At 48.0% G+C, this 26437-nt stretch overlaps 7 protein-coding genes across 9 annotated transcripts; 3 read left to right on the top strand and 4 right to left on the bottom strand.

Moving 5' to 3' along the window:
- Positions 1-39: 39 nt before the first annotated feature.
- ONS95_003611 (uncharacterized protein) lies at positions 40-3227 on the bottom strand (the record flags this gene model as incomplete). Its single annotated transcript, XM_058496929.1, has 3 exons — positions 40-2178; positions 2250-2529; positions 2590-3227. 3 exons carry the CDS (start codon positions 3225-3227, stop codon positions 40-42), a joined length of 3057 nt encoding a protein of 1018 aa, XP_058352871.1.
- Positions 3228-3404: 177 nt separating this feature from the next.
- On the bottom strand, positions 3405-4526 carry ONS95_003610 (uncharacterized protein; the record flags this gene model as incomplete). The annotated part of the gene is made up of 1 exon (XM_058496928.1): positions 3405-4526. One exon carries the CDS (start codon positions 4524-4526, stop codon positions 3405-3407), a length of 1122 nt encoding a protein of 373 aa, XP_058352870.1.
- Positions 4527-5463: 937 nt separating this feature from the next.
- On the bottom strand, positions 5464-6611 carry ONS95_003609 (uncharacterized protein; the record flags this gene model as incomplete). The annotated part of the gene is made up of 5 exons (XM_058496927.1): positions 5464-5843; positions 5897-5925; positions 5975-6053; positions 6125-6243; positions 6331-6611. 5 exons carry the CDS (start codon positions 6609-6611, stop codon positions 5581-5583), a joined length of 771 nt encoding a protein of 256 aa, XP_058352869.1. The 3' UTR covers positions 5464-5580.
- An 840-nt stretch (positions 6612-7451) lies between these two features.
- On the top strand, positions 7452-8334 carry ONS95_003608 (uncharacterized protein; the record flags this gene model as incomplete). The annotated part of the gene is made up of 3 exons (XM_058496926.1): positions 7452-7763; positions 7888-8070; positions 8170-8334. The coding sequence occupies 3 exons, from the start codon at positions 7452-7454 to the stop codon at positions 8332-8334; spliced, it is 660 nt and encodes a 219-aa protein (XP_058352868.1).
- A 454-nt stretch (positions 8335-8788) lies between these two features.
- Positions 8789-11800, top strand: ONS95_003607 (uncharacterized protein). Of its 2 annotated transcripts, XM_058496924.1 has the most exons (3): positions 8789-9513; positions 9563-10588; positions 10650-11800. In XM_058496924.1, exons 1-3 carry the CDS (start codon positions 8968-8970, stop codon positions 11361-11363), a joined length of 2286 nt encoding a protein of 761 aa, XP_058352866.1. In that variant the 5' UTR covers positions 8789-8967; the 3' UTR covers positions 11364-11800. The 2 variants fall into 2 exon arrangements, with proteins under 2 accessions (XP_058352866.1, XP_058352867.1); XM_058496925.1 differs by having other exon boundaries at positions 9563-11800.
- Positions 11801-13678, bottom strand: ONS95_003606 (uncharacterized protein). Of its 2 annotated transcripts, XM_058496922.1 has the most exons (6): positions 13290-13678; positions 13018-13190; positions 12810-12959; positions 12401-12750; positions 11989-12294; positions 11801-11903 (listed from the first exon to the last, which is right to left on the bottom strand). In XM_058496922.1, the coding sequence occupies exons 1-6, from the start codon at positions 13595-13597 to the stop codon at positions 11829-11831; spliced, it is 1362 nt and encodes a 453-aa protein (XP_058352864.1). In that variant the 5' UTR covers positions 13598-13678; the 3' UTR covers positions 11801-11828. The 2 variants fall into 2 exon arrangements, with proteins under 2 accessions (XP_058352864.1, XP_058352865.1); XM_058496923.1 differs by having other exon boundaries at positions 11989-12750.
- A 1300-nt stretch (positions 13679-14978) lies between these two features.
- Positions 14979-16477, top strand: ONS95_003605 (uncharacterized protein; the record flags this gene model as incomplete). The annotated part of the gene is made up of 2 exons (XM_058496921.1): positions 14979-15504; positions 15552-16477. The coding sequence occupies 2 exons, from the start codon at positions 14979-14981 to the stop codon at positions 16475-16477; spliced, it is 1452 nt and encodes a 483-aa protein (XP_058352863.1).
- Between the last annotated feature and the right edge of the window lie 9960 nt (positions 16478-26437).

Below are 26437 nucleotides of genomic sequence, written 5' to 3'. Positions count from 1 at the left end.
AATAAACTTGACATGGCCCAGACTTCCAAATAATATACATTAACCCCTCACCAACGGATCAACGTTGTGTGTGAGAATCAACGGCGCACACTGGGATATTTCAGCCCCCGTTACAATCCACTGCACCTCAGGACTCTTCAATTTCTCCATAGCCGCCTCAAAGTTTCTTACGACAAACACTCTACTCCCCTTATACGAATTCGAATTACACCACGCAAGCGAGTAAAACAAGTCGGGACGCTCAGGAGCAAACCCCGTTCCCATCGCCATGTACAAGTTTCTACCGCCGATCGTCGCCGGTGCCAGCATCGCGATATTCTGACCTTTGACTGCTGAACTGGCGTCCACTACTCGCAAGCGCGAGATGCCGTAAGCGCCCATTGTGTCCGGATGCCAGGCAAACCAGCGCGTCATTGAGGGGCCGTAGACAAGATTGAGGTTATTCTGGAAGACTGCGCCTGGGAGGTTGCGAGAGCCGAGGTACAGGTTGCCATCGTCGTTGGCGACAAGGTTGAATTTGCCCGATACATCTGCAAGACGGGTTTGCCCCGGGACAAGAGCTGGGGTAGCAGTGACTCCTTGGGCTTCTAAGAGTTGTGCTACGGGTGGGAGCTCATAAATTGCGCTTGATTTCGGAGAAGGAGTGGCTACTGCATCGGGTTCGCCGGGTTTGATAGGAGTGCTCTCCTCTCCTCCCTCCGGAATGGTCTTTCCCAGACAACCTGAAGCTAGATCAGGACCTTTAAATTCTCCGAGACCAAACGTTTGGTCAAAGACGTTCAATTCGAACTCTGTGCCGATACCGAGACTCCAATCGATCCCATCGCACCCGTCTTCATCGTTCGCAGTAGGCGTATTCCAGTGGGCTTCAGCACCGATATATGGGCGAGAGACAACCGCTATACCTTGAGTGAACTGACCGTTGAGAATGTCTATGCCGACGCCTACACCGATCGGGAGGCCGAGCGATGCAGACATCGTGAGCTCGCCAACTGCCTCAAATCGCGTAGTGACCGTGGGCTTGAAGCCTGATATTCTAGAAGCACCCGTGTCGATGACATCTAACACGACTTTCATCTCTGGGAAATCGACTTCTGCCCCTGCTAGAACCCTGCCAAGTGCCGAAACGCCGGCTTTACCATCAACGTCCAGCGTGATCAACGGTCCGATAGTTATGATGCCCGGCAGGGTGAAGCCGGGCAGCCCAGCAGTAAACACTCTCTTTTTCAGGAATTCGGCCTCCTTCTCTACATATGCTTCGATCCCCAAGTATACTCCGGCAGTGAGACTTCCTCCCAGCTCGAGGCGAAGCGAAGTTGGGCCCTTGAGGACGGAAACACTAGCTGAGCCGGACACACTCAACGAACCCTTAACGCCACAATCGATACACCAGACGTTGAGGCGTGGCTGTGGCTCTGTGACGAGAGAGTATGTGCTGATGATGGATTCGAGTTTGGATTTGGAGGCGCTGAACCCAGCATCGTCAGGCGACAACTGTGAGGAATACAGCGGGATGCTATTCGATCCCCACGGGGAGTCCGTAGCGAGGAGGGAAGTCATGTCAAATGGGATCGTAAACCCGATAGATGCAGTAATTGTCGTAAAGATGTCGACGACTTGGTTGATACTGTCCACAGCTGTGTTGAAGGCGCTGTCGATGCTTGCCACAACGCCTGTGAGTATAGTAGAGGCTCGTACTAAGCCCATAGTGAACGCGAGGCTGCCAACTGCGACATCAACGGTATACCATGCGTACTCAACGTCGCCGGTGATGCCAAAGCCGAGGTAGGTTCGAAGAGCGCCGGCATTGCCTGCAATGCTTGGGTCCCAAGCGAGGAAGCTATATTCAATATCCAACTCGTCGTCGAAGCCTGGTCCACAGGGAATGAATGGCTTGTCGATAATCTTTGGCGATTCATTCCTGATATTATTAAAATTGGCAGATTCAGCCCCGGAAGCATCCAGAGGAAACGAATTTGGTTTCTGAGCACATGTGGCCGCGGGATCGTTAGGGGCTCTCGTATTCGTGGTGGTTGGACTTGTCCTAGTGTTTAATGGTGACACCGACGTTGTTGATGTCGGCTTCGGTGCACATTCATTGGGATCCAAGAGTGAAAAGCTGTCCAGCAATATATCGACTTGAGTCAGTCCATCAGAGTCACAAAATATATCTAAGCCCTGTGCTCCGAAATGTAGGTAGTCAGCAAACAATCATTTACGTAGATATATGTGCCACATCAAAGACTCACAAATCCAGAGGGATAAACTTTGTATTCAAACGTGTGTTGGGTCATCATTACGTCTCGCTCTACCAAGATGTACTGTCCTGCCGGTCGAGGTTCCAGCATGATGGGCTTGCCCTGCTGTTCCGCCCCGAACGTGATTGTGATTGCACAGGTTTTGAATGATTGTGATTCGCCGAGGGCATAATAAAAACTTAATCGATACGGATTCTTCCCTTTGACATTCTGAACGGTTCCAAAAAGCTGGAACCCATTTCTAGAATTAGTAGTCGGAATTATCCCATGTCTGCAAGATCGATCGTGTCAGTGGTATCACAGCATCTCATAATCTACTACGGACACTTACAGGAAAATAGATCCGCCTTCATTTTGTGCAGTCACCCCATCGCCAGTAAAAGCTGGGTTAAGTCCAGGGTCGGCCGTCCATGAGCCGGAACTTCTCGCGTTGGTGGGACCATTGTATGACCAAACCTCATCTTCGAAGCTTGGGTTCGAGATTTTATTCGTTGTTGGGACGCATTTTGGGGCAGAATCGGAGGTCGTAAGGGACGCCGTTTCAGCTGTAAGTGTGCTGCTAGTTTGTACCCTAGAGAACGTGATAATTGACGATGTGCTGACAGGAGTAATGGCAGAGGATATCGTGGCTGTGCTAGAGGACATCGTGGGTTGCGAAGAAGCGGTAGAGGAAGAAACGGTCGTGGAAGTCGAACTTAGCAAAGAAGATGTGGTGGTGATAAGTGTCGAAGAAGGAGGAACCCTGGGAGTCGAAGAAGTACCAGAGGAACTTGAACTTCTTACAGAGCTCGATGATGAGGACGATCTTGACGTTCCCGAGCTTGTGGTCGATGATGTAGGCCGTGAAGTCGAACTAGATGACCCCGACGTCCTTGACGGCGACGAGAATGGTAAGGATCGTAAACCAGGACTTGAAATCCCTGAACTTCTTGACGAGGATAATGCGGATCTTGAACTAAGACTTGACATCCCCGAGCTCCTTGAAGATGATGACGAGGTTCGTGAAGCAGGACTTGGTGTCCCCAAGCTTCTTGAGGATAGTGATGAGGATCGTGAAGTAGGACTTCGCGTCCCTGGGCTCCTTGAAGATGATGAGGACCGTGAAGTTGAAGTGGCTGAGCTTCTCTGAAACGAACTCGATGAACTTCAAGTCGTGATAGTTGAGGAGGATCTCGAGGAGCTTCGAGAAGATGATGTAGATCCTGAGGTCCTCGTCGTCGTTGCCGAGTTGCCGGTTCTTGAAGAGGTAGTACTCGGTCTCATTGAAGATAATGTTCTCGTTGTTGACCGCGATGTTGTGGAGCTCGATATAATAACCGCTCTGGCTTGACAGCCCCAGCAATCGCGGTCATAGTAAAGTTGCAGACCGATTTTTGTAGAGGTATAGCCCTGCGCAGCTAGTGACTTGGTGTATAAGGAGCATAGCTTTAGCCACTTGTTGTATGAAAACGACTTGCATTTGCCATCTTTGAGACAATCCCTGGAGCACGCCATCTCAGAAGGACTTGCATAGAATATCTGCCGAGGGTTCAGCAGAGCAGGACTCTTCATCCATCCTTTGCTGCCACACTTACTGCCAGAAGGAGCGGTGTTGACACGAACAGCATTGCAGGGTTCCGCATAAACGCCTGCACGAGGATCGCTTGTTGTTTGGCGCTTGAGGAGCGCATCTTGACTGTCTGGTTCATGCTCGAATGTACCGAACGAGATGTCGAAATCGCGTACAGCTTCGGTGAAGGTGTTCCGCTGTCCGAGCACGCGGGCCTTGAGGTTCGGTCGATCGAACGTGATTCGCGCTGATTTGGAAAATCCATGCTGTCCGGGAGACTCATGGCTACAGCTGGGCGAGGCTGAGATGAAGATCATAGCGTTGCTCATATGCGACCATTTTTCTTGGGCATGGAAAAATGCATAATCGTTTCGGAATGTGATTGTCATAGAGTGTTTGTAGCATGACACCGATTCGACGTGGTCGGAGTGATCGAGAGGCACATTTGAATAGTGCGTCGCAGCTGTGACGGTCGCTGCAATCACATTCTTCTTCATTGAAGACCCTCGATCTTCCAAGAAAAAGAGTGAGGTTGCGTTGGATGGCTCGATGTGTGCAAAGTCTCGTCTGTTGAGTTGAGGATGTGAAGCTGGGAGAAGTACAGGATGACCGCCCTCGGGCAAATCAGTGCGTTCATTAAGAGATTGGCCAGCAGCGAGCAACGAAAATGCTACAACTGCGCTTAGTACTGATCGCAACAGCATCATCGGCGGCAGCATATTGTCAGTATTCTTTTCGAAATAACATCATCCTAGGGGAACCTGTCGAAAGACAAGTCGAGCGGTGGGCACGCTGTCTTTAACAGACACCATATAAAGGCATCTCTATAGCGAGCGCTCTTGTGATCATGATACCGCCATAATCGTGCCAAAGGCACCGGTGCTTTTGGCACGATTAGTCTGTTAATCGCAATAACTTGTTATGCGAGTCGTAGAATTAACCAACTTAAACCGTACCTATCTTGCGAGATGTGTCGCTGTGGTAGGTAGGAAGTTGAGGCTAGACAAAAATGCCCAAGCAGCTGAGCTGAGATCTTAGCGAACTTCGAGAACCTGACAAGAAGCACACTCTAGATCACTGACTACTTGTGTAGTCAAAAAATCATTAGATAGCGATGGATCTGATTGATTCTCGGCGTTTTTAGCTAGAGGCGGGAAAACCCCAATCGTCTTTGTTTCTATCTGTCCCGTAGATCTAGATTTGAATGGCGGCTTGGCGGGCAGTATGGGCTGAGCTGAATCTAGTCAGGCGAGACGAGCATCTCCGAGCCCCATTGGTTGTACGAAAGAATGTCGACATTTTGAGCGACGTAAGAAAATTATTTCGACTCTAGTACTCAGGTATTATAGAGGGTTGACTCTTCCTCGCGGCACGCGAATAGTGCAGAAGTTCAAGCGCGCAAGATAAGATATGTACTGTTCGCCCGGTCAGGCTATGGAAAGTAGGTAAATATAACCCGGAGGCTTGGTTCATGGGACCTGGGAAGTAGAATAGATCCACGTGACTAGCCGAGATTGAGTCCGAAAGCCTATGACAAGGGGATATCTTATGGTAGAGTGAAGAAATTGCTCCATTCTCCTCAGTCTATGGTCGTATGTGGCAGCGAGAGTTCTTTACATGATATGTCGCTTATAAAAGTAGGGAAATTGGAATACTGGATAACTAATTGGGTTCCTTTTTATGCTGCTTTCTGCAAGAACAACCAATAGCTCCATCTTGGCTATTTTGCAGCGAGACTGAACATCCTGTCCGCCACAGATCTCCCTTCTCTGTTTAGGACGAGACTCCAGTACAGATATAATAGTCCAACCACAAATTGGTGCAGTCAGAGTTGAGTTGGGGATTCCAGGCACGGATCTGTGCCAAGGTCAAGCCGGTAGCTCTCTCCACTGCGACACAAGTGTCACCTGATTTGATAAGGTACCATTTGTTGCATTTCGAGCTTATGCCTGGCATCTGTGGCTGCGGGCCTGGGATTGGGGTAGAGCCTGGAATGCCTACGCACACGTAATAGTCTACCCACAATGATTGACAGGCTGGGAAGAACGTTAGCTTGATCTCAGTTACTGAGAGCTTGGGGATTTCTTACGTGTGCCTACAGCTGGATTCCAGAAATAGCTGTTACAGAGTATTAGAAATCTCCTTCAAAGTTTTAATGAGTCCTTACAAGTTGGATAGAGTGATACTGTATTTTGAGACGACTGCGGCGCAAGTGTCTCCTGGTTTGACCAGATACCAATTATTGCCTGAGCACGCAATTTTGTCAGTCATACAATTCTTCCCCGCTACTTAATGGACACTGGGCTTGATTACGTACACTGTGCCGAAATTCCATCCTGTGTTGGCATATGAGGCGCCGGTGTTGGGGCTTGGGAGGTAGTTATAGAACTGGTTGTCCGCGTAGTACTGCTTGTTGACTCTGACGTCGACTTGCTGCTAAATCCCCGGACACTCAGAGTCAGTCTACATATCTTGAACATTTTTAAGGAGGGAATGTCAAGGTTGGTCCAATAAGCTATTTACCTGCTAGTCGTTGTAGGCGTTGCCGTTATCTCGCCAAGGACGCAATACTGGTTGTTAACTACCAGTTTGGCACAATTGATGCCCGGATTCAACGCAGTAAAGTCAGCGACTGTGAGGCCCCAAGCAGTTGCGATGCTGCTGCAGGTGTCTCCATTGCTAGCCGTGATGGAGAAAGTGCAAGTGACAGTTTGTCGTTTGCTGAGACCTGGTCCGCCGTTGGATGGAAATGCATTGGCTAGAACTGGTAAGACCGCCAACCAAAGAATCTTGTGAAGCTGCATGATTGCTTGAAGGGCTTGTGAAGGGCTAAAATTAAGTGATCCTCTCTATGAGGTTCGACTTTAAAGTTGAATGTTGTTTGAGGTTCTGACGACTTTCAAGCTCGGATGACTTGTGATATATACTGTATCGGGATGTGCCCCTCGTCCGGAGGTTGTCGACTCTCATGTTGGCAAAGGTTCAAAGAAACTATGACATGCAACCAGCATTCCGACTAACAACCTGCGAATCGGTGCGATCGTCTCGTGTGCAGGTGAGATCTTACCAACTATTAGATGAATTGAATCATTCCAATGACCGATGAGAACTTACGAGGGGTGCACGAAAGCGGGGTTACAGTCATCATGTCAATACTAGGTACAAGTTCCGAAGTTTACTTTTTCCATAAGCACAAGTTGCTCTCGTCCGGTCTTGGGACGAAGTCGAGGAGTGTTGGTGTTACCACATTAAATATAATGCTACCTCGCTTACAGTTCATCAAGCTGACGATGGAGCGAACCCTGCTATTTGCTTTTGTGCTGCTCTTTCATCCCATTCACTGCTAAATTTAAGCTGACGACTGCCGTAATTTTAACTTCTTAGACCTCTTTGGGAAGCTGTCGAACTTGTGGTGATCTGTGTGTCTTCAACGACAAGTACATAATATAACCTGATTGCAAGTGAGCTACGATGTGACTCGAGTGAATCTCATCTCATCTCATCTCAAGCACCCGAGGCAAGAATTCGCGACTTTGCTCCCGAGCTTTATATACCCCTCTCAACTCCTCTCGACACAAACGCTCCCTCTCCTCACACACAACAAAAAACCACACTCTAGCTTTCACAATCTGCACACACTTAACATGAAGCTCCTCGCCTCAATCTCCCAAACTTCCCATTTCTTCACAGCAACTCTCCTCCTCCTCCTCATCACCCTCGTCTCCGCAACCCCTTCGGACCTCGATGCAGGTAACGTTGATCTCACGCCACACGCCAGCCTCCCCGAAGGCTACACCGAGGGCGACCTCCGCATGACCGGTACCTTCGCCGACAACATCGCAATCAACCACACCGGCACCATCGAGCAGATCTTCGCCCAACTAGCCATCGAGCATCCCAATATCAATTTCACCGAACTCGCTCTCGCTACACCTAACATGAAGACCATTGAGAAGGTAAGTTGCTCTTCCCCATCCATCCGTCCGTCCGTCCGTCCGTCCGCTATCGACCCTGGCTTTTCGATGTGGTGTTTACATAAGAAGAGATAGAGCGAGAAAGTGATACTGACTAGAGAACCAGAGAACCAAATCAGATTTGAACTGCATCCCCGTCTCTGGCCAGAACTGGTATCCCGCAAAGGACTGGGCTATCATCAATGGAATTGATTATCTCCAGAAAGTCACAGCTTCGTGTGGGGTTGGAGCGCATAAATGTTCGCGTGTTTCTTGCTCGTATAATTCTGGTATTCGGCTTTGCAATAATGTAAGCATCCTCGTTAATTCCCTTCCTTGCTTCCCTCCATCCTCTAGCTTCATCACACTTTTGAATAATCCAGCTTGCTGATGCTGTGCCAATGTATAGAATGATTACGAGCGAAGCTTTTCATGCACATGGATCGCCTCGTTTGCGGAGGATATCCGCGAGAACTGCAGATATCGCCCTGATCCACATGGTATCGATTTGGTTGGTGGACAGGCTTGGGATACGGAGAACTATAATGTTTGTGTCTTCCAGGAGAGATGCTAAGGGTGATAACTGCTGGACTCAGTGATTCGTATCTGACCTGCTTTGGGAGTTTGGGAGTTTTGAGTACTGGATTTGGGACTGCTCATTTCAATGCTGAGCCCTGAGCATTGGAGCGAGCAGTAATTGCAGATGATGTGACATCATGCGATGGCTTCCTTGACTATTGATCCTCTCAGCCAAATCTCTCATAAATGTGAATATCGTGTCTATATCCAGCCTTTCATTTTATCTTTACTTGAAAAGTCTCTTGTAATGAGGATGTTTTCTCGTTTGTTGATGCTCACCGATCCTTTAGCGAGCCATCCAAGCTTTTCAGGCTCCCTCACAAGCACTGGAGCCCCACGTGGGATGCTAAAATGCGCCAAGCTGGTAGGCTTCACAAGCCCCTTGGCACCCGACAGGAACAGCAGGTCCTCCGCTTCCTCTCAAGACTTTCCTCCAATGACATTATCAACTGCTCGCACGACTTCACAGCATCCTGGAGTTGATCGCTGCAGCGTTCTCCGCAGAACAAACCTTCGAAAAGATGGGAATCTTCTGTGGCGAAGACGGGTGGGTATATGAACATGGTTGAGACCTCGAATTCAACCTGAGCATCTGCCGAGTTGCTGTGTGCAGCTGTCAATTCTCAAGATGAAGTATCCGTTATTCATTCGGGATTTGGCTTTGGTCTGGGGTGTCTTACAGACGATCATTCCAGGCTCATTAGCAACAGACAAGCTGATCCCCTTCCCCATCGCCGCCAAAACAGTGCCCACGGAATCCGACAATACAGCAGTTTACGCCTCTCCCTCTAACCCTCTCCTTATCGGAAACGATGGCTCGGCCTCAACAGGAGGATTTCACATCTTCTCCCTCTTGAACCTCTCAACAGCCCCTATTCAGTCAATCTCCTCAAAGACAACTGGTCGCTCAAAACTCGTGACCACAGTCTACGCAATCGGCGGCAAGGATCTAATTATCACAATCTCCCAGCCAAATAATGCACTCCAGGTCTTTGATATCAATGGTGCTGGCTTCGACGAGATTGAAGAGGCGAGGAAGATGGCCGTGGGCGATTGGTCCGCTTTGTGTACGTGGAAGAGCAGCAAGAGTGGGGAGCAGTACTTCTATCTTTTTGGGAAGAAACAGGTTGTGCAGTATCTTATTCGGAAGGATGAGAAGTTTGAGATTGTCGAGGTGAGTCTCGGAGCTTTTGAAATGGAGATTGTATTGACTTGTGCAATAGATCCAAACTTTCAACTTGCCAGTCGAAGCTTCATCTTGCGCGGTTTCTTCGTACAATGGCAGAGTGTACTTTAGCGGCGATGATAGCAAATCCGTTTATGGATTTAAAACTGAGGAAGTGTCGTCAGCTCCAGCAATCGAGACATTCTTCGAAGCAGCTGACGATGTGACTGGACTGGTCGTCTACGCCGGAAAGTCATCTGACTACCTCTTCGTTGCGCAGAAGGATCTCATCGCTGTCTATACTGGACGGTTCCGTCTTGTCGGCACCATGCAACTTACAGGAGCAGAAGATATTGAGGTCCAAGGCCTAGCAGTTTTACAAACGAAGACTGCAGAATATCCTGCTGGGGCTCTGACATGCGCCATTGAGGATGAAGATGGAAAGGCTTTTGGCGTGAGCTCTCTGGAGTCTGCTCTGAAATCTCTGAAGATAGAAGCAAACACGGCCTATGACCCAAGAGCCACATGTAAAGATTGCTTGGACACAATCTGCAATGACTGCAACTCGAGCGGTTTCTGCACAAAGAAGCGATCGGGAACAACCTGTTCCTGCTTTGCCGGATTCACAGGTCCCTTATGCCAATCCTTCACCTGTACAGACAACTGTTCCGGTCTTGGCTCATGTATGGGAGCGAACGATTGTGAATGCGAAGCTGGATGGGGTGGCTTGTACTGCTCCTTTCTCCTCGTTGAGCCAAAACTCGAAACTGATGCTAACGGAGGTGATGGAGATGATCCCGCGATCTGGATATCTCCCATCTCACCTGACCAGTCGAGAATTGTCACGACGACGAAGTCGGAAGAGGGTGCTGGTCTTGGAGTATTTGACCTGAGTGGGAAATTGCTCCAGACACTTCCGGCTGGTGAACCGAATAATGTGGATATGATTTACAACTTCACGCTTGCTGGTGGAAAGACTGTGGATCTTGCTTTTGCGGCGTGTAGAGAGGATAATACGCTTTGTTTGTTTGAGATGAGTGCCAATGGGACTTTGTCGAATATTGATGGAGGTATCCAATCAGTCGTAAGTTTATCCACTTCACCCGCTTCATTAGGACGAACGTCCCACTAACACCCCAACTCAGATCCCAGATTACGACGTTTACGGCTCCTGCTCCTACCGCTCCCCCCTCACAGGTACACAATACCTCTTCGTCAACAGCAAAACAGCCCTCTACCTGCAATACAGCCTAACCTCCCTCCCAAACGGCACTCTCACCACAACTCTCGTCCGCCAATTCTCCGCCGGCTCAGGCGGCCAAGTCGAAGGCTGCGTCACAGACGAAGCAAATGGGTACATCTTCATCGGCGAAGAACCCACCGGTCTCTGGCGCTATGACGCCGAACCCACCACCTCCAATCCAGTAGGCTACAAAGTCGCATCCGTAGCCACATACCCCGACCACCAACCCGGCGATCTCTACGCCGACGTCGAAGGTGTGACGCTCATTCCCGGCAAAACCCCCTCGCAAGGCTTCATCCTCGTGAGTTGTCAGGGCGTTTCGGCTTATAATGTGTATGAACGTGCACCGCCGCATAAGTTCGTGGTGACGTTCTCGATTGCGGATTCGAAGGATGGGAAATTTGATAGGGTGACTAATACGGATGGGATTGCGGCTGTGGGGAATAGGTTGAATGGGATGTTTCCGAAGGGGTTGATTGTGGTGCATGATGATGCAAATGAGTTGGCTGGTGGAGGCACAGCGGAAGAGGCGAGTTTTAAGTTGGTTGCCTTGGAGGATGTGCTTGGTGGTGGGCTGTTAGAGAGTGTCGATGCGGAGTGGGATCCCAGGCGGTAAAGCTGTCACTGGATGGGCGAGTTCAGTAGAAAGTGAAGCACAATATTCTTCAGGAGTTGAATGAGCCTGTCGGGGTGTGCTATTTAGTCTGTATAGATCTACTTGATTATAATATAGAAATACGGAGCCATAATAGATAGCGTTTGATATAGCATAGGTTCATATACTGCTTCTCAACCTGCTGCCATAACTAGCACAGTGGAGAAGATCCCCACAACAAACAATCTACATACATCTGCAAAAATCATTATAACTCTGAATCTGACTCTCATTCTCCATATCCATCCACACCGGCAATGACCGGCCACTCACTGCCTTGTCAAAGCCTTTAGGCAAATGGGTAGACTGTTCGTATAATATGTCTTTTCATGGCCTCGGGGATCTGGGGATTCATTACCTTTGGGTGAACCTAGCTGAACCTAACTCTAAGCTTATGTACCAACCAGAGCTCTAGATCTTCATAGATCACAATTTGTGATCCTTCTTCCCTTGCTGTTCCACTGTAGATGAAAGATCGCTCAGCGCCTTCGTCGACGTCGACTGCAGACCGTCAGCATCAAACCCTGCCAAGGTTATTCTAGCCCCCAAATCCCCTTCCACATCCCTCAAGGGTAAACAAACTCACCTCCATCAAGAAATCATACCCATAAAACCACTCCAACCCGCCGCCCGCTTTCCAATACTCATATTTTGGATTCCCTCTATTCATCCTCTGCGCTATCTTCTCATCTCTCTTTCGCTGAGCCGGACCATCAGGTATGACTTTATACTGCCCTGTAACCAGAGCAGCGGCCTGGATACGCTCTGCTCTTGGCCGGCGGAGGGTCTCGTATTTTCGAAGAGCGCGAGGGATGTCTGATACGGAGTGTACATATGGGTGGGAAAGGCATTCGGCGAGGACGCCGCCGTCTTCGACGGCTGTTGCCGCGCCCTGGTGGGTTGTGGGGTGTGAGTATACAGTGATTCGAGTATGCGGTTTGAAAGGGGAACATAAGGAGAGTATGAGGGAATAGACGAAGAGAGAGAACAAGACGTACAGCGCCTAAATGCGGGACCATAGCATGCGCAGCATCACCTAGAAGTACCATCCTCCCGCTTTCACCAACCCAACTCTTCAATTTCGGCAGATGCGCGATGTTCCAAAGAAAGCAATCTTCGGGCTTCACTAGCTCTATGGTTTTCTTCACACGAGGTTCGAAATCGCTGACGAGGTCGCGGAGGTACGTGGTGGAGCCGAGACGGTAGGAAGATGCGGAGTTGGCGGCGAGGATATCGTCTGAGGAGGAGGTGAGAGGAGAGGAGGAGGGGTAGAAGATTAGGGTCAGGCGGTAGAATGAGGAGGATGTGTCGGAGCCGCTTATTATTTGTCGGGAGGGAGCGTACCAGCCTGGGGTTGGAGTTGTCAATATCAGATATACACACGTGCCAAGTGAGGGGGTGACGAACTGTGGATTGAACCTTCTTCCATCAGAGGTGCCGTCAAGGGGTCACTCATCATGTCGGCTCTGGAGATGGTGCATTGATATGCTATGCTTTCTGGAATGGGTTGTACATCATCGTCTCGTAGTATAGTACTTCTTACTGTGGATTTGATTCCTGGTTTTGGCTGTAAGTTATTGATTTTGTTTGTGGGTTGGAAAAGAGAGAAACGAACCATCTGCGCCGATGATGATATCCCCTTTGATGACGTCTCCGGTAGTCAATCTCACTGATGGAACATTTTCATCAAGGCTTTTCACACGGCTTGAGAGGCGGACTTGGACCCCTAGCTCGATAGCTGCGTCGTAGAGAAGTTTTTGGTATCTTGCGCGGGGAATTGCCATCACACTACAATACAGTCAGCTAAAATTCTGGACATCGCAAAAACAATACAAAGTTCCCTTCCACTTGAGCACAAAGAACATCACGAGAAAAACCATCACTCACGGGAATCCAAACGCTCCCTCCATAGCACCATAGTCGACCTCCTCCAGCACACTCCCATCTTCATACCTATACGTCGTGTTACCCTTCGGAATCGTCTCCGCTTCCTTAAACTTCTCCCACAGCCCATAATGGCTTAATACACGAGCAGCATTTGGCGGGATCAAAAGACTACCGCCTAGCGTCTGGAGTGTCGATGTGCTTTCTAAGACTGTGACTCTGTGTCCCTTACGGCGGAGGCCGATGGATGCAGCAAGGCCTGCGACTCCTCCGCCGATTATGAGGATCGTGAAAGAGGGGTTAGAGGGCATGTTGGTGAAAGAGTATGAGTAGTGTAGATGCAGAGATCTTCTCGCGAGCAAATATTGTTAAGATGAGTTGACATGAACCAGATTTGGAGAGTTGATGTGAGATGGTGTCAGCTCGTTTAAAACTGCCGAGGTTCAAGTGTGGCGTAGCTTGGGTTGAAGCGAGTAAATAACGGGAATATCTACTAGCAGTACAGATGTTCATGATTTTTTGGAGGGGATAAATGGCAGTTTGATAATATATATAGACTGCCTGTTTAAGTTCAAATCAAAACACTTTGAAATCGATATACCCAGCATGAGTACGTCCCATAAAGAATGCGGTTACAGAGAAAAGTGGATCGTGACTTGGATTTGAAAGCCACAAGCATCTGATCCCAGGTAGGTGGTGGTCTCATCGAGAGGATTTTCAGTCTAAAAAACTCCTACGATAATAATGGTGGTACTGATATTTGTTCTCAAGGTAGCAAACGAGACGGAGTCGCTTCGGGTTTGGGGAGGCTAAAGGAGAGCGTCGAGCCCTGAATTTCTCCGCTGCGGAGTCTTTCAACTCCAAAAGTCAACAATTTCTTTCAACAAAGATCTGTTCCAGATCCGTTCCAGAGGTTTAGCTCCTATCTCCGGTAATTATACGTGTATCTTCCTATAAAATACGTTTCTTTCTGAATTCGTCACCTTCTAAGCAAGCTGATACTCGATAATAGAATTTTCAAGAGCGGACGGGCTAAGAAGGGTCCTGAGCCACCACAAAACCTTCAGATATCCTAGCCGATAGTCAAAAGTAATGCAAGGGTGATATTCAAGTCCTCATGAGACAGGTAAAGCATTCATTTCTTCGACTCGGGATGGAAAATGCACCACAAATCGCAGGCTCGAAGTCTGCGGTCACTTTCCGGGAGCAAACCCCTGATGAAGCAGGCCGACCAGTGTATGATACAACGAATCATACAAGAAGAAAAGCTGGATGCCTAGGGCTTATGGTGTTGAGTATCGTTAGCCAGGTGGAGGGTAGCTATGACTTGGGCGTGAGGATGTTGAAGAGGGAGGAGTGAGAGACAATGGATGGAAGTGGGAGAGTTGGGAGGGGTGAGGTACACTCGCATGGTGGCTGCGGGTGCGCTCTTGAAAACTTTTAAGAGAGTGCTCCAGCTTGGAAATGAAAATTAGATGGAAAAATTGTAGAGAGGATGACGACAGAGGCTCGCAAATGTTGTCCTTCATCAGCAATTGGGAAGGTCACATCATGTGTTGATCACATGCTGTCAGCCTGCTGAGTCAACGCCACATCCTCATCTCAATCTCCTTTCTGCCTCCCAGCCTCCCAGCCTCGTCTAGATTTCGATTTCAGACGACTCAGCCACGCTTCGTAATAGCCGCTCATCCGATGTCGTCAGAATTAGAATCACAATCGATCACCTCGAAGCTATGCAGTAAATGCGAAGGAATATTCTCTGTCCATCACAAAGTACACAAATCGTTTGTTCCACGCGAGGTCCCAATCTCAGCCTTAATAGTCCACAGTCCGAGCATCTTGTCTCTCAAGTTTTCGATGTTGAGTGGTTGCCATCTGTGTGTTCTCATTTGGGATGTGCATAGAAAGTTCTTCGCAGTCGCTGCTGAGCTCGAAGAGAATAATCCCTTGGACCCAGTAGCAGAGCTATGTTACATGTTCGAAACTGTAGAGCTCGGACTTCTACTCTATGCCACGGACTTCAAAACCGTGTCAAAGCATATAGTTTACGTAGTTTTGGAGCATGAACGGTCAATAGCTGCGAAGCTCTATGTACCAGACACAGTGGCAAAGATCCAGAATGGTAATATGCATTTGGGGTTGCAGCGTTGGGTTCAGACACCAGAAAATTGCTCGGAGCCTACGGCCGTGATGGATGTTACTATTTTCCTCTCCCCAGGTCTGTGGACCTCTCCGTACACCATGATCTCTCTAATTCTGTTATAGAGACAGCGTTACAACGAAGTTTGGCAAAGCTTGCACGCAAATCGGATTTGATGGACTCATCAGGTCTCGGTGGAGGCTCGGATGAAGAACCCTATTCTTGGCTCTCGCATTGTATTAACCGGCATGAAAAGTGCTTCACTTCGTTGGGCCTACCAAGGTCAAGCTGGCTCCCGACGCGCCTTCTAGATATCCGCGATATCGCCGTTTCGCACAGGGTCAAGTTATATTGTACAGAGCCTGGTGACTCGTTGGAATATGCCACTCTCAGTCATCGATGGGAGGCAGATGACCAACTCAGACTTTTAACAGGGAACATCAAATCATTCTTAAACGGCATATCGGTGGAGACGCTCTCCAAAACTTTTCAACAAGCAATTGCCATGTGCCGCAAATTGTTACTCAACTTCATTTGGATTGACTCGCTTTGTATTCTGCAAGATTCGAAGGAAGATTGGGTTCGGGAGTCTTCCACAATGGGGAAAATCTATATCAACGGGAAGGTTTGTATCGCAGCCTCCGGGGCAGCAGATGGCTGCAGGACGCCAATGTCGAATCGAAATCCATTGCTTATGAAACCTTTGCTGAGGAAAACGACTAAAAGCATCTTTGATGAGGATCCTCTCTCAACGAAACAGGTCTATCGGGTACATTTGGCCGGTATTGAAAGCGTAGAAATCGAAGCGTCGAAGTTGCAAACACGGGGTTGGGTGGTTCAAGAGCGAGCATTAGCTACTCGAACTTTGTATCTCGGATCAAATCAGCTCTTTTGGTGTTGCCACCAGGGAACTCTGTCAGAAACCTGGCCTTGTGGGATCGGAAGAGCGACCAATCTGGACCGGTCTTTGAAAACTGCTTTCTACACCGAAATCGGATTCTATTACTGGAATCAAGCATTAGAAATTTACTTAAGAACTTTCTTGACATAAGAGGGAGATAGACTGGTTGCATTATCGGATATGGCAAAGTTTCACGGGCGGGAAGTCAATGGCAAATATCTCGCTGGAATATGGTCAAATGACCTTCACCGCGGACTCTTGTGGCAAGTTCGAAATACAGGGAACACAACAGTTGCGATGGATCTGGGAACCCGGACTCTGACTTATGTAGCTCCGAGTTGGTCTTGGGCTGCGTTAAAAGATGGGGTGGGCTTCGAACTCATGAGCTGCCCTGAGTACAAATTAAGAGCTACAATACTTGAAGCAACGACGAAGACAAGTGGAGATGTCTTTAGGCAGGTGTTTTCTGGTCATATCAGCATACGTGGAACCTTGGTTCCAAGCGTCAAACTGCGAGACGAGGTTGCCACTTATTATGACACATCTTACGAAGCCACCATCACGTATACCTTCTTTTTGGTACTGCTTGAGATTTTGGACCCGACGAGGATTAGGAAACTTCTGAATAGTGCAATACCGAAACGTGCGTTTACACACCATGGCCTTATTCTACTACCGACTGGGCGGTGCCTAAGAGAATTCACGAGATGTGGAACATTTAAGGCATCAGTCTTTCTATCGAGAACACGCAAAATCTTCAATAGAACGGTGGAGGAGTTTGCTAGGGATGCGCATAAGAGCGGACTTCCGTATGAAAAAGTGAAGGGAGTGAACCAGTTCGTCGTTAGAATCATCTGAGCACTCGTTGATCTGAGTACCTTTCGAGCCAGAGCTCTCTGACTATGGAACTATTGGGCTTCCCTGTATGGGCATCATTTTTGGTCGGCGGAGCCCGGAGTCTTGAATCTCGAGTGAGGGTGATAGACAGTGGTAGACTTGTTTCTGACATTGAATAGAGCAATCATGCTGTATCTTTGTGCTTGGGGCAAACTGGCTGCTTGGACTGAACGTCGATGAGAGATTCCCCGTCTCGAATACCCCCCCCCCCCCCCCCCCGCCTCCATATGTGCCCTTAACGTTTTGGGATTATGGAAGAGATCAAGAGGCTATCACTGAACGAAACAATCTTGGAGTTCGAGGTTCCTTGTGCAGAAAGCAGTTGCTCGCATTCGAATGGGATGGAATGTCCACCACAAATGGCGCATTAGGAAGGAAGCGAGACATTCGTCGCTGAAGTTGTGGATATGTAGACGAGAATCCTAATCTATCAAGAGCTCCATCAACCCGATCTCAAACTATGACGCAACGCCTGGCCTTCAGATCATCTTCTTCATCACGTCTCGTGGGATGTAAGACTAAAATAGACTACTTACTTCAGGTGATTATCAAGCATCAAACCTAGGTACCATGCCCATCGACTTGAACCCTCGAGCTAAGTCTTTGTGGGCTCGCAGCAAAAGCCTTGGTATCAAGAGCATCAGTTTGCTCAACTCTATCGCCAAATCAAAGTCGCAGTCGTCTCAGCCAGAGCCCCATATCTTGCCTTCAACATAGGATCCTATGGGCTCCAATGCCTCCTTCTGCGTTGCATACTCAGATCTACCACTAACGCTGCCTACAGCAGTGATAGGAAGATCAGACTCACTCTGAAATCTGGCGTTTCTTCACTGTGTTCTGAGTCAGATATGAAGATCCAGGATCCAACATGGATCCCATCCTGCCTGCGATCGGTGGATATCGCAGCCGCATTGTTGGAAGGGTCGAGGCATTCTCCCTCATTCACCTCTTTCTCCCTCAATCCTAGACAGAAAATTTTTCAGTTTCTCGGCCGGACACCCTAAACTCCTGTCGCTGACAGCAATTGAGATTGTTCCCCACGCAATAGCAGACGCTCCTCGAGGTGCGTGGACACATCCCACAAGAGTTTCTCGCCAGAACATATTGCTACCGAGTTGAGAATCACGGAGTTTGCTAAGCACCTTGTTGACCATGATATGCCCCATGATATGAAGATTACACAACTCTCCAAGGAACCAGAAGAACGATATTCTTGGATTGATTAGTCGAACTATAGACCACTATCTTCTCCCGCTTTTATGACCAAGCAGGATAGGGCAGCGAGATAGGACGACAAAGAAAACCTCATATCTTTAACACAAGTTGAAATCATGATAATGTGATTTCCCAAATAATTCTCATTCGGTTTGGAAAGCTTCATCTACAATTGTTGATACTTGACCCGTCATGTCCCTTTCCATGTTGTGGTCATCATCTCCAACCAGATGAAGTCAATTTTTTAATGGAAAATCATTTGTTGCCCATAATCAGCCTCAACTGATATATGAAAAGATATATGGTGGCTTTTAACATGTGGATGACACTGCTTGCATTGATTTCTGTTTACGCTGCCCGGCACATAAGCGAAGCCCAAGACCAATGTGCGATGACAAACACGTTTCCATCGAAACTGCCCACTGATATCAAAACTCAAAATAAAAGCTATCATAACAATGAAATAACACATCTAAACCAACTCTCCATGATCCTTTATCCCTCGTGATTTTTTACTGCTTCGAAAAATATATCCTTGACATCGGCATGCCAGATAAACCTCGTGAGGTCGCCTGACTAGGATCTCTCTCAGACGCTCCCTTAGAAAACATAGAAGAGAACACACTTCCACCTCAATCTGGCCGAAATTCAAGCTACATTCCACAAAATCTTCTCCGGGGCTGCCGCCATCCTGAGAACAATTCAAGGGAGCGGATGATTTTGACGAGTTTCGCATATACAAAACTCCCAAAAGTCGAATATATTGCGCTTGTAATGAATGATTCACCCTCTGAGACCTCCCCGCTTCAGAGCCTTCATAAATGAGCCTTTTCAAGCATGACTCGAATACGGACAGTTCCACAATGACAGAGTCTCAAGCCAGGTGGAAGTCTGCCATCTCTCATCGCAACCGCCGAAGGACGGACGTTCAAAGCCCAGAGCAATGATCTTTAGTACTACTGAGTACAAATCTCAAGCAGGACGGCGAATTTCCACGGAGTTTGAAAAAGTACTATTGACGGAGATGCAGCTCTGAGAACCAGGCTAGCCACACTGGCTTGCGCGAATCCTCGTATTTCCGTACCAACAATACGGCGCCTAACGTTACCCCACGGCGACTGAGCTTAGCTTTTGGAAGAATTCTAGAATAGATAAGAATTAGGTCCACATAGACGACTTGTGGGCGTGCTAAACTCGGGATTCCAGAAAAGAGAGGGAAGTTCTTGAGCTTGAAGGAGCGGTGGTTGGGATATCCTGACTCGTCCTCTGTGACCCAAGAAACTGGGATCGTGGGTTTGGATTCGGATTTGAGTTCAAATTTAGGTTTTGAACTTGGAAGGAAGACCTGGGCGGAGGTATCCCCAAAATGACTGAAGTTCTCCACAGTAGTCTAGATCTGGATATGTGAGGGAGATTAGTAGTTCATAGCTTTGGGTGTGAGATTGATTGTTTGTTACACATTGTTGCGACGACGAACTTGAACGAGAGCATTTCGACCAGAACTGAATCATGGCCTATAGACACATGCCACGAGGGCTCGCGCTTGTGGCGGAATAGAGAAACGATGAGATACTTTCTGGAAAGAAGGTTTTGGACCCTTCAAAGCTTAAAGAGGATTGTTCCGAAAAGTTAGGAAGTCGTCAGTAAGGCGAGCCGGCAGTCACTTGGTGGTTTACAAAATCAAGATCTCCGAAACAGAAAAAAGCTTTTTGACAGCGCTGGCTGGTCAAACTTTGTTCATCTGCCGAAAACTCTTACTGTAGGAAATATTTAAGGTATACACGTTATGCGCTGTACTTGACGGTTCACTTGATTGATTGTCGTTCTTCCACGTCATGGCATAGATAGTGAAGAACTTTACTTTCTGCAGAATGGTCCTAAAACAGGTAGATCCGCTGTAATAGCTTTAAATACGCATACAGAAAGGCCATGTAAACTCTTAACACTGGTTTTAGAGGCAAGATAGTGTGTTCGTAAGAATTAAAAACAAGAGGGATGGAACCGACCTCGGAAGAAAGAACTTAAATATCAGCGAAACTGATCCTCACAGTTTTGTTTATCATGCACGACAAGTAACCGTCTTACCGTCTTCCTGCACGATTTCCCACGAATAGACCTCATCTGCTTCTGGAAGCATGTTTGACAGGTGTGAGGGGTTGTACCTCCCGAAGCGCTATTTATTTACTACTCGGTTACCGAGTCACGGTGCAGGTACTAGTGAATATGCAGATGCGAGGCATGGGATGAGAAGAGTCATGATTTTTGACGCGTGTTGAAGTTCGTTTGCGTTGATAGCTGAGTTCGAGTCTTGACTCCAGAGACTGACTCGATACGTGGCTCGACACGACAAGGAAAGCAGATATCGGATCACCTCGCATCGCAATGTATCGCTCCCTGTGTCTGTGAGCCCAATTGAGACTGTTTACCAGTGGATAACTGCGAACTTGTTGTCATGATAGGCCATTTAAAGGATTGAAATTTGTGATAAATAAATAAAATCTCTGGAATTGAGCTGTTAATTACAAAGATGCGTACAAAAGATGATGTTGACAATTTCACATCTTAGCATAATTCTCAGACCTGTCACCAAATACAACTCCGCATTTACTGCTCAAAGCATCGAGCAGGAAGAAGTCCAAGCTCCCACAACCCAAGTAAAAGCAACATTTAAAGAAAAGCAGACACAAAAAGTATATCTTCCCCGAGACAGCAACATATCTCCGACAAACACCTGGAAACACCTCATCTCCGGCCGTCAAAACACCAATATGTTCATGACAGCTAAGCAGCAAATCATTTCTCTCCATGAATCACTGCTCGCGAACAATGCACTGCACAAACCTCCGGTTCTTTTGTTCGGCGATACCCCCGAAAGAAAACAATCTATCAAGCTGTCACAACAAACAACGTTTCTTATCTGTTTCTTATCCTCGCCGTCCGCCGAAGCACTGATCCAAGCAATTTCACTCACCAAGGGAACCAAGGCCCCAAGAAAATTTGACATCCCATCCCAGCCGAGATGAAAGAAAGAGAAGAGATGCAAGGCCCAGGGCCGAGGACTTGAGTCCGATCACCTCTCACTTACCCCACTATCTGCCAACACTGGCCAGCAGATCCCTCCTCTATCCCCCTCCGGTCCAACATCTCACCAGGAGACGCCGGGACAGAAAAGAACCTGGTCGACGGGGAAGAAGCCTGAAATTTCACGAACCCGCCAAACAGACTTTCGGGTCTTGAGAGAACAAGCTGATGCCTGTGGCGCTTGAATGCCTTTTCTCCAGTTTAAAGGTCAACGTTTTGAGACATTGCTGTTTTGGCACAGACGGCTCGCAAGGACTGGGAGGCGAGAATTGCATGAACGCCCCCACACCACTTGGACCCTGTGCCTGTGCTGGCTTGGTGGATGCTTACAGGCCCGAGAGCATGTAAGTTACGTGGGTTGATTTTGAGTTTTCGGAGTCGGGGGGTTTGGGTGAAGATGCCCTTGTGCTTGTCCGCCTTACGGTGTAGGGATATATATTTGAATGTGGATCTGAAATTTTTGGGTTGATCGTCGGTCGGGCTTGAGATGGAGCTGGGAGTCGGGAAGGCAGTTGTATGGAGCTGATGGTTTGTATAAGATTTCGTCTGTGTGTATTTTTTTTTAAAATAGTACAGTATATTGAAGTGTGGATAGGGGAGATAGGATTTGTAAGTTGCATATTCTTGCGTATCTGAGCGCAAGAGAAAAAGACTGAGGCGCTGTGAAGATCTTCCGTCTGATGTCTTGAACTCTGCTGCCAACTTGTAGCTTGTTTGTTTTGTGAGCCTGTTGCTGGATAGAAAATCGGGAAGGGACGGATGAATAGAAAGACGCTTTGATGTTACTCTGCAGCTTGCACAGATGTTCGGAGTCTCGATTCTTGGATAGGCTGCTGAGCTGCAGCCATAAATCGATAATCCGTTTCTCAAAAACCATAAATCGCTTGCATCAAACAGTCAAGTCAACAAACAGCCGAACTACCAAAGGATCCTCATACCAACAACCTTCAACAAGCCAGTGAGAAAGAAGGTTTGATGATCCTGAGACAGGGCTTAGTGAGGGCCGTCTCTGCCTGAGTCGTCATGAAGTTCGAGTTCATAACGGCCGACCCTCTTTCGACATGTAAGACACGTTCCAGGTCCAGGTTATGGATGGCAGCCATGCCAGCGGCACGGAACGGTAGCGGGACCGTGCCCGCGGGTGTGTCGTACCGGGCGAGCCGGCGAGGGGTCTGAGCCCTACACGGCGGGATGACTTGACAATGTGGAATTATTGGGGCAGCTTGAGGAGGAGGGAAGGGCTGTTGCGGGGAAAAGCAAATATTGAATTTGGATCCCGGTCTGACCGTACTTTATCGATTGACGATATCGCGTATGGACGAAACGGGATGAAAAGGTTAATCTGAAATCTGATTGTGATATCGAGGTGATTTTGGGGTAGTCGGTGACTTTGCCAATTTAAAATGTGTTTGATGGATGTGATAGTAGTTAGGGGATGGTAATATGCGTAAGGATCATGGGATTCGTGTGAATGGAGGGGTTGCATAAGGGTCCAAGCTTATGAACAAGGACTGCCCATGCGAGCATACACCGGCAGATGAAGGTCCCGGTTACACTTCTCTTCACATGCGAAGAGACAGACAAGCAAGGCTGTCAGCGTCATAACAAGCCGATGACAAGAGAGTATCGTGCAAGGCGTTGGAAAGAAACAAGAGCCGATAGATAGTTGGGCAGATGTTGACGTGACGACAACTGACAAGTGACAATCGTTGCATCCCATAGCCAAGCGAAACAGAAACGTGATATTAGATTCATGATATCACTCAGTAGCTGCCCTACAGTAGACCTGGGATCAGATCCTTCACGTGGCTTTCACTCCTCGGCTTTCCGGGGTACTAAACGTGGGGTTATTGACTCGCGCTCGGTACTCAATGTTACATCGTGCTTATTTCTTTTGGAAGATGTCACTCTCCTTCAAGATAGCATCGTGGCGGGGTAGATGAGGATTGCTCCCATGGCGAGACCGAGACAGTTGCCGCGTGATGAGGTAGTAAGGCACATATGTTGAAACTATTGACAAAGTAGAGCGGGGAATGAGGTTGGAAGGCAAAGGCACGGCAAAAGCGAAGGATGGGAAAGGGAAGAAACAATTTGCGAGGAACACGCGGAAAGAAAAGAAAAACCCCGAACGTAGATCAGACAGTGTGCTGTACGATCTCGACTTGGATCTGGACTGGGACCTAGACCTAGACCTCCACGCTGAGCAACGTGGTGAGGCTGGCTGGGGGTGTGGATGGTGCTTATCGTGAGCTGGGGAAGGCTATTCAGCTTCGCTTGCTTCACTTTAAGCCCCCGGAATAGTCACGAAGCCACAAGAGAAGAGGAGAGAGATCTGGAATGAGAGGTGCAAACCAGGAAGAATAGGCTGGAGTGGTGCGATGCCATATTAAGGATGGAATGACCACTGGTGAGCTATTGGAAATGATAATTCTCGCTATCCCTCTCGTTTCTCGTTTTCGTTCAGCTGTGTTGATGTCTTTTGGCTTTGTTGTCTGGTTCAGGTTTACCGAGACGAGGCGAGGCGAGGCGAGGAAACGGAAAGCACTACGAGAAGAGCAATCCATGCGATGTGCAATGCATGTACTCGCATCTGCATATACCAGCGAGCTGAACAACTGCCGAGGACTATGACAGAACGAGATGCAGAAGAAAGAAGTAGAGTGCATTCCCGAAGCTAGTAACTAACAGCTGTACATGAAGCCATCCGCACGAAATCGGAACAATAGAGCGATATCGCTGTGACTTTCCGTCGTGCATTACAGCACTGGCTGAGGATGGCTGCATTGCATACTATTATTCCGGTTCCTAATGCCAATACTTTTCTCCGATAATGCATGTAATGCACAGATAGGTAACAATTGCACTATGCACGCTATTGAAGAGAAAACGATAGGAAAGACGGGGAAACCATGCTTTCGGGTGTATATCTGGCAGGTGACTTACCTGTCAAGGCCATACCTAGGTAGCGAGGAACATCGCTTGAACCTTGACGTTTGTTTCGTTTGGTGTCCTACTTAACAGGATGACGACAAGGCTCGGAATCGCTGCAGCTGAACATGGATGACGACGAGGAAGAGAAGGGGAGTCTAGACTCCTGAAGCTGTACCGCATATGACGAGAGAATCCATGCTATCGATACAGCTATCTATCGATACGGAGTACAGAAATAGACGATATGCCATGCACATCGAGGACCAAGCGTCAATCAAAAGTGCACCAAGCAGAACATCAACATCCAATGAAAAGGCATATGCCATGCACTCATGTCCACGTTTCAATATGCAAGTATATGCAAGTATATGCAATGTAACTGTGTGTAACAAAGGGTGTTTGCACCATGTATTTTGGTGTGATAAGAAGTGATAAGAAAAGAGGGGTACTTACGAGGTACATGAGGGGTAAAGTATCTGAGCGAGCGTGAGGTGTTTGAGGAGAAGCGGGGCACGGACGCGAGTGTTTGGTCTGATGTGATGCTGAAACCAGCATGCATGAACTTGACGAGATGTGACAGATGGAAGGGACTGGGGAAGATTCTTGAGACAGTCTGGAAGGAGGATGAGGTGGGTTGATTGATTGATAGATTGATGTGGTAATGCCATGCGATGGTGTGGATGCAGGGGTAAAATTGCAAGTTGTTGAGGTGGAGGGGTATTATGATCGAGGCTCGAGGTTTTGATCGGCTTTCTCGAGATCTTAGATACCATAGTATAAACATTAAAGGCAAGGAATGTAAGATATGATAGAATTTTCAACGCATAAAGATGGCGTTAGCCACTTCAAATTATATCATCCGAACAAGTAAGGCAGGAAACGCAAGCTGAGGAAGCAGACCAAACCAGAGCATGTTGATAAAAAACCAAATATCAATAAAATAATAAAACGCAAAAGCAACACGTCGCGTACTCCAGTCGCGAATAACGAGTTAAGCAGAGCTGAACTGAGTTGCTCCCGCCCCCCAGGCGTGCATGCATGCAGACAGACGGACGGACTGACGACAGAAAAAAAAGTAAACTCATCCTCATGCATAAACCTTCAACTTAACTGATCACAACCTCAAACTCAAATTCCCAGTGTCCACTCACAAAGATGTGCTTTACAATTTTCCGGAGAAGGGAAGGGAAGATCAGGGCGTTGAACTTCAGAAAATGCCTTACGCTCGGAGCTGAGAAGACTCCGAGAGCGAGGGGCTGTGAAGTGAAGTGAAGTGAAGCTATTCACATGCATCCATCCTGCATCCTGCATCCTGCATCCCGCATCAGCCATCGAACCAGTGACGGCAGTGGTGAAACACCCGCAAGATATGTCTGCCCGACCTCAGTCCCAAGGAAGAGGAAAAATCACCGAATGGAAGACCGATGGGCTGGAATAATAGTAAATTTAACTTAAGGTGTACTGTAGTGAGGTATTTGTTTTGAAAGTCTAACCTGTCTAAGTAGGCAGATGCTTTGCTTAATAAATGCACTACGTTGTTGTGGAAGTGGAGGCGCTCTTAGGTCCAAAAAATTGCGGAGGAAATCTCCTTAAAGTTGAAGCGAGCGAATGTTTGTTGAGGGAGCGTAGTTATCTCCGTCCCGATTGTCTGTGACATTCCGCGGGCGCGACTCTGGTGGCTAGTAGTCAACTTGCTTGTAGTAGTGCTGGTCGTGGAGTGATTCGTTGTTCCATAGAGGAGAAGAGAAGAGCAGAGAGACGACTTGTCTTGTCGAATTCGGGGTGACTGGAAAGACATCCGTCCATGGGAACAGAGGACTTTGAAGCAGTGGAATTGGATTGGTACCCGGAATACATTTCTCTCCTGTGTTCAAATTCAGGAGCATTCCACACCCCTACTACTAAGCTTGAAGAGAAAAACCCAAAAGATCTCCCTCGGAAATAACGCGCGGTCTCTACAAGGAAGGACTTCCTTCCTTCCAGCTA

This window comes from Cadophora gregata (genome assembly GCF_030347475.1).
Source record: "Cadophora gregata isolate MNR1 chromosome Unknown scaffold_13, whole genome shotgun sequence".
NCBI lineage: Eukaryota > Fungi > Ascomycota > Leotiomycetes > Helotiales > Ploettnerulaceae > Cadophora > Cadophora gregata.
Note: the sequence above shows the minus strand (reverse complement) of the source record. Positions and strands in the feature narration are given on the sequence as shown.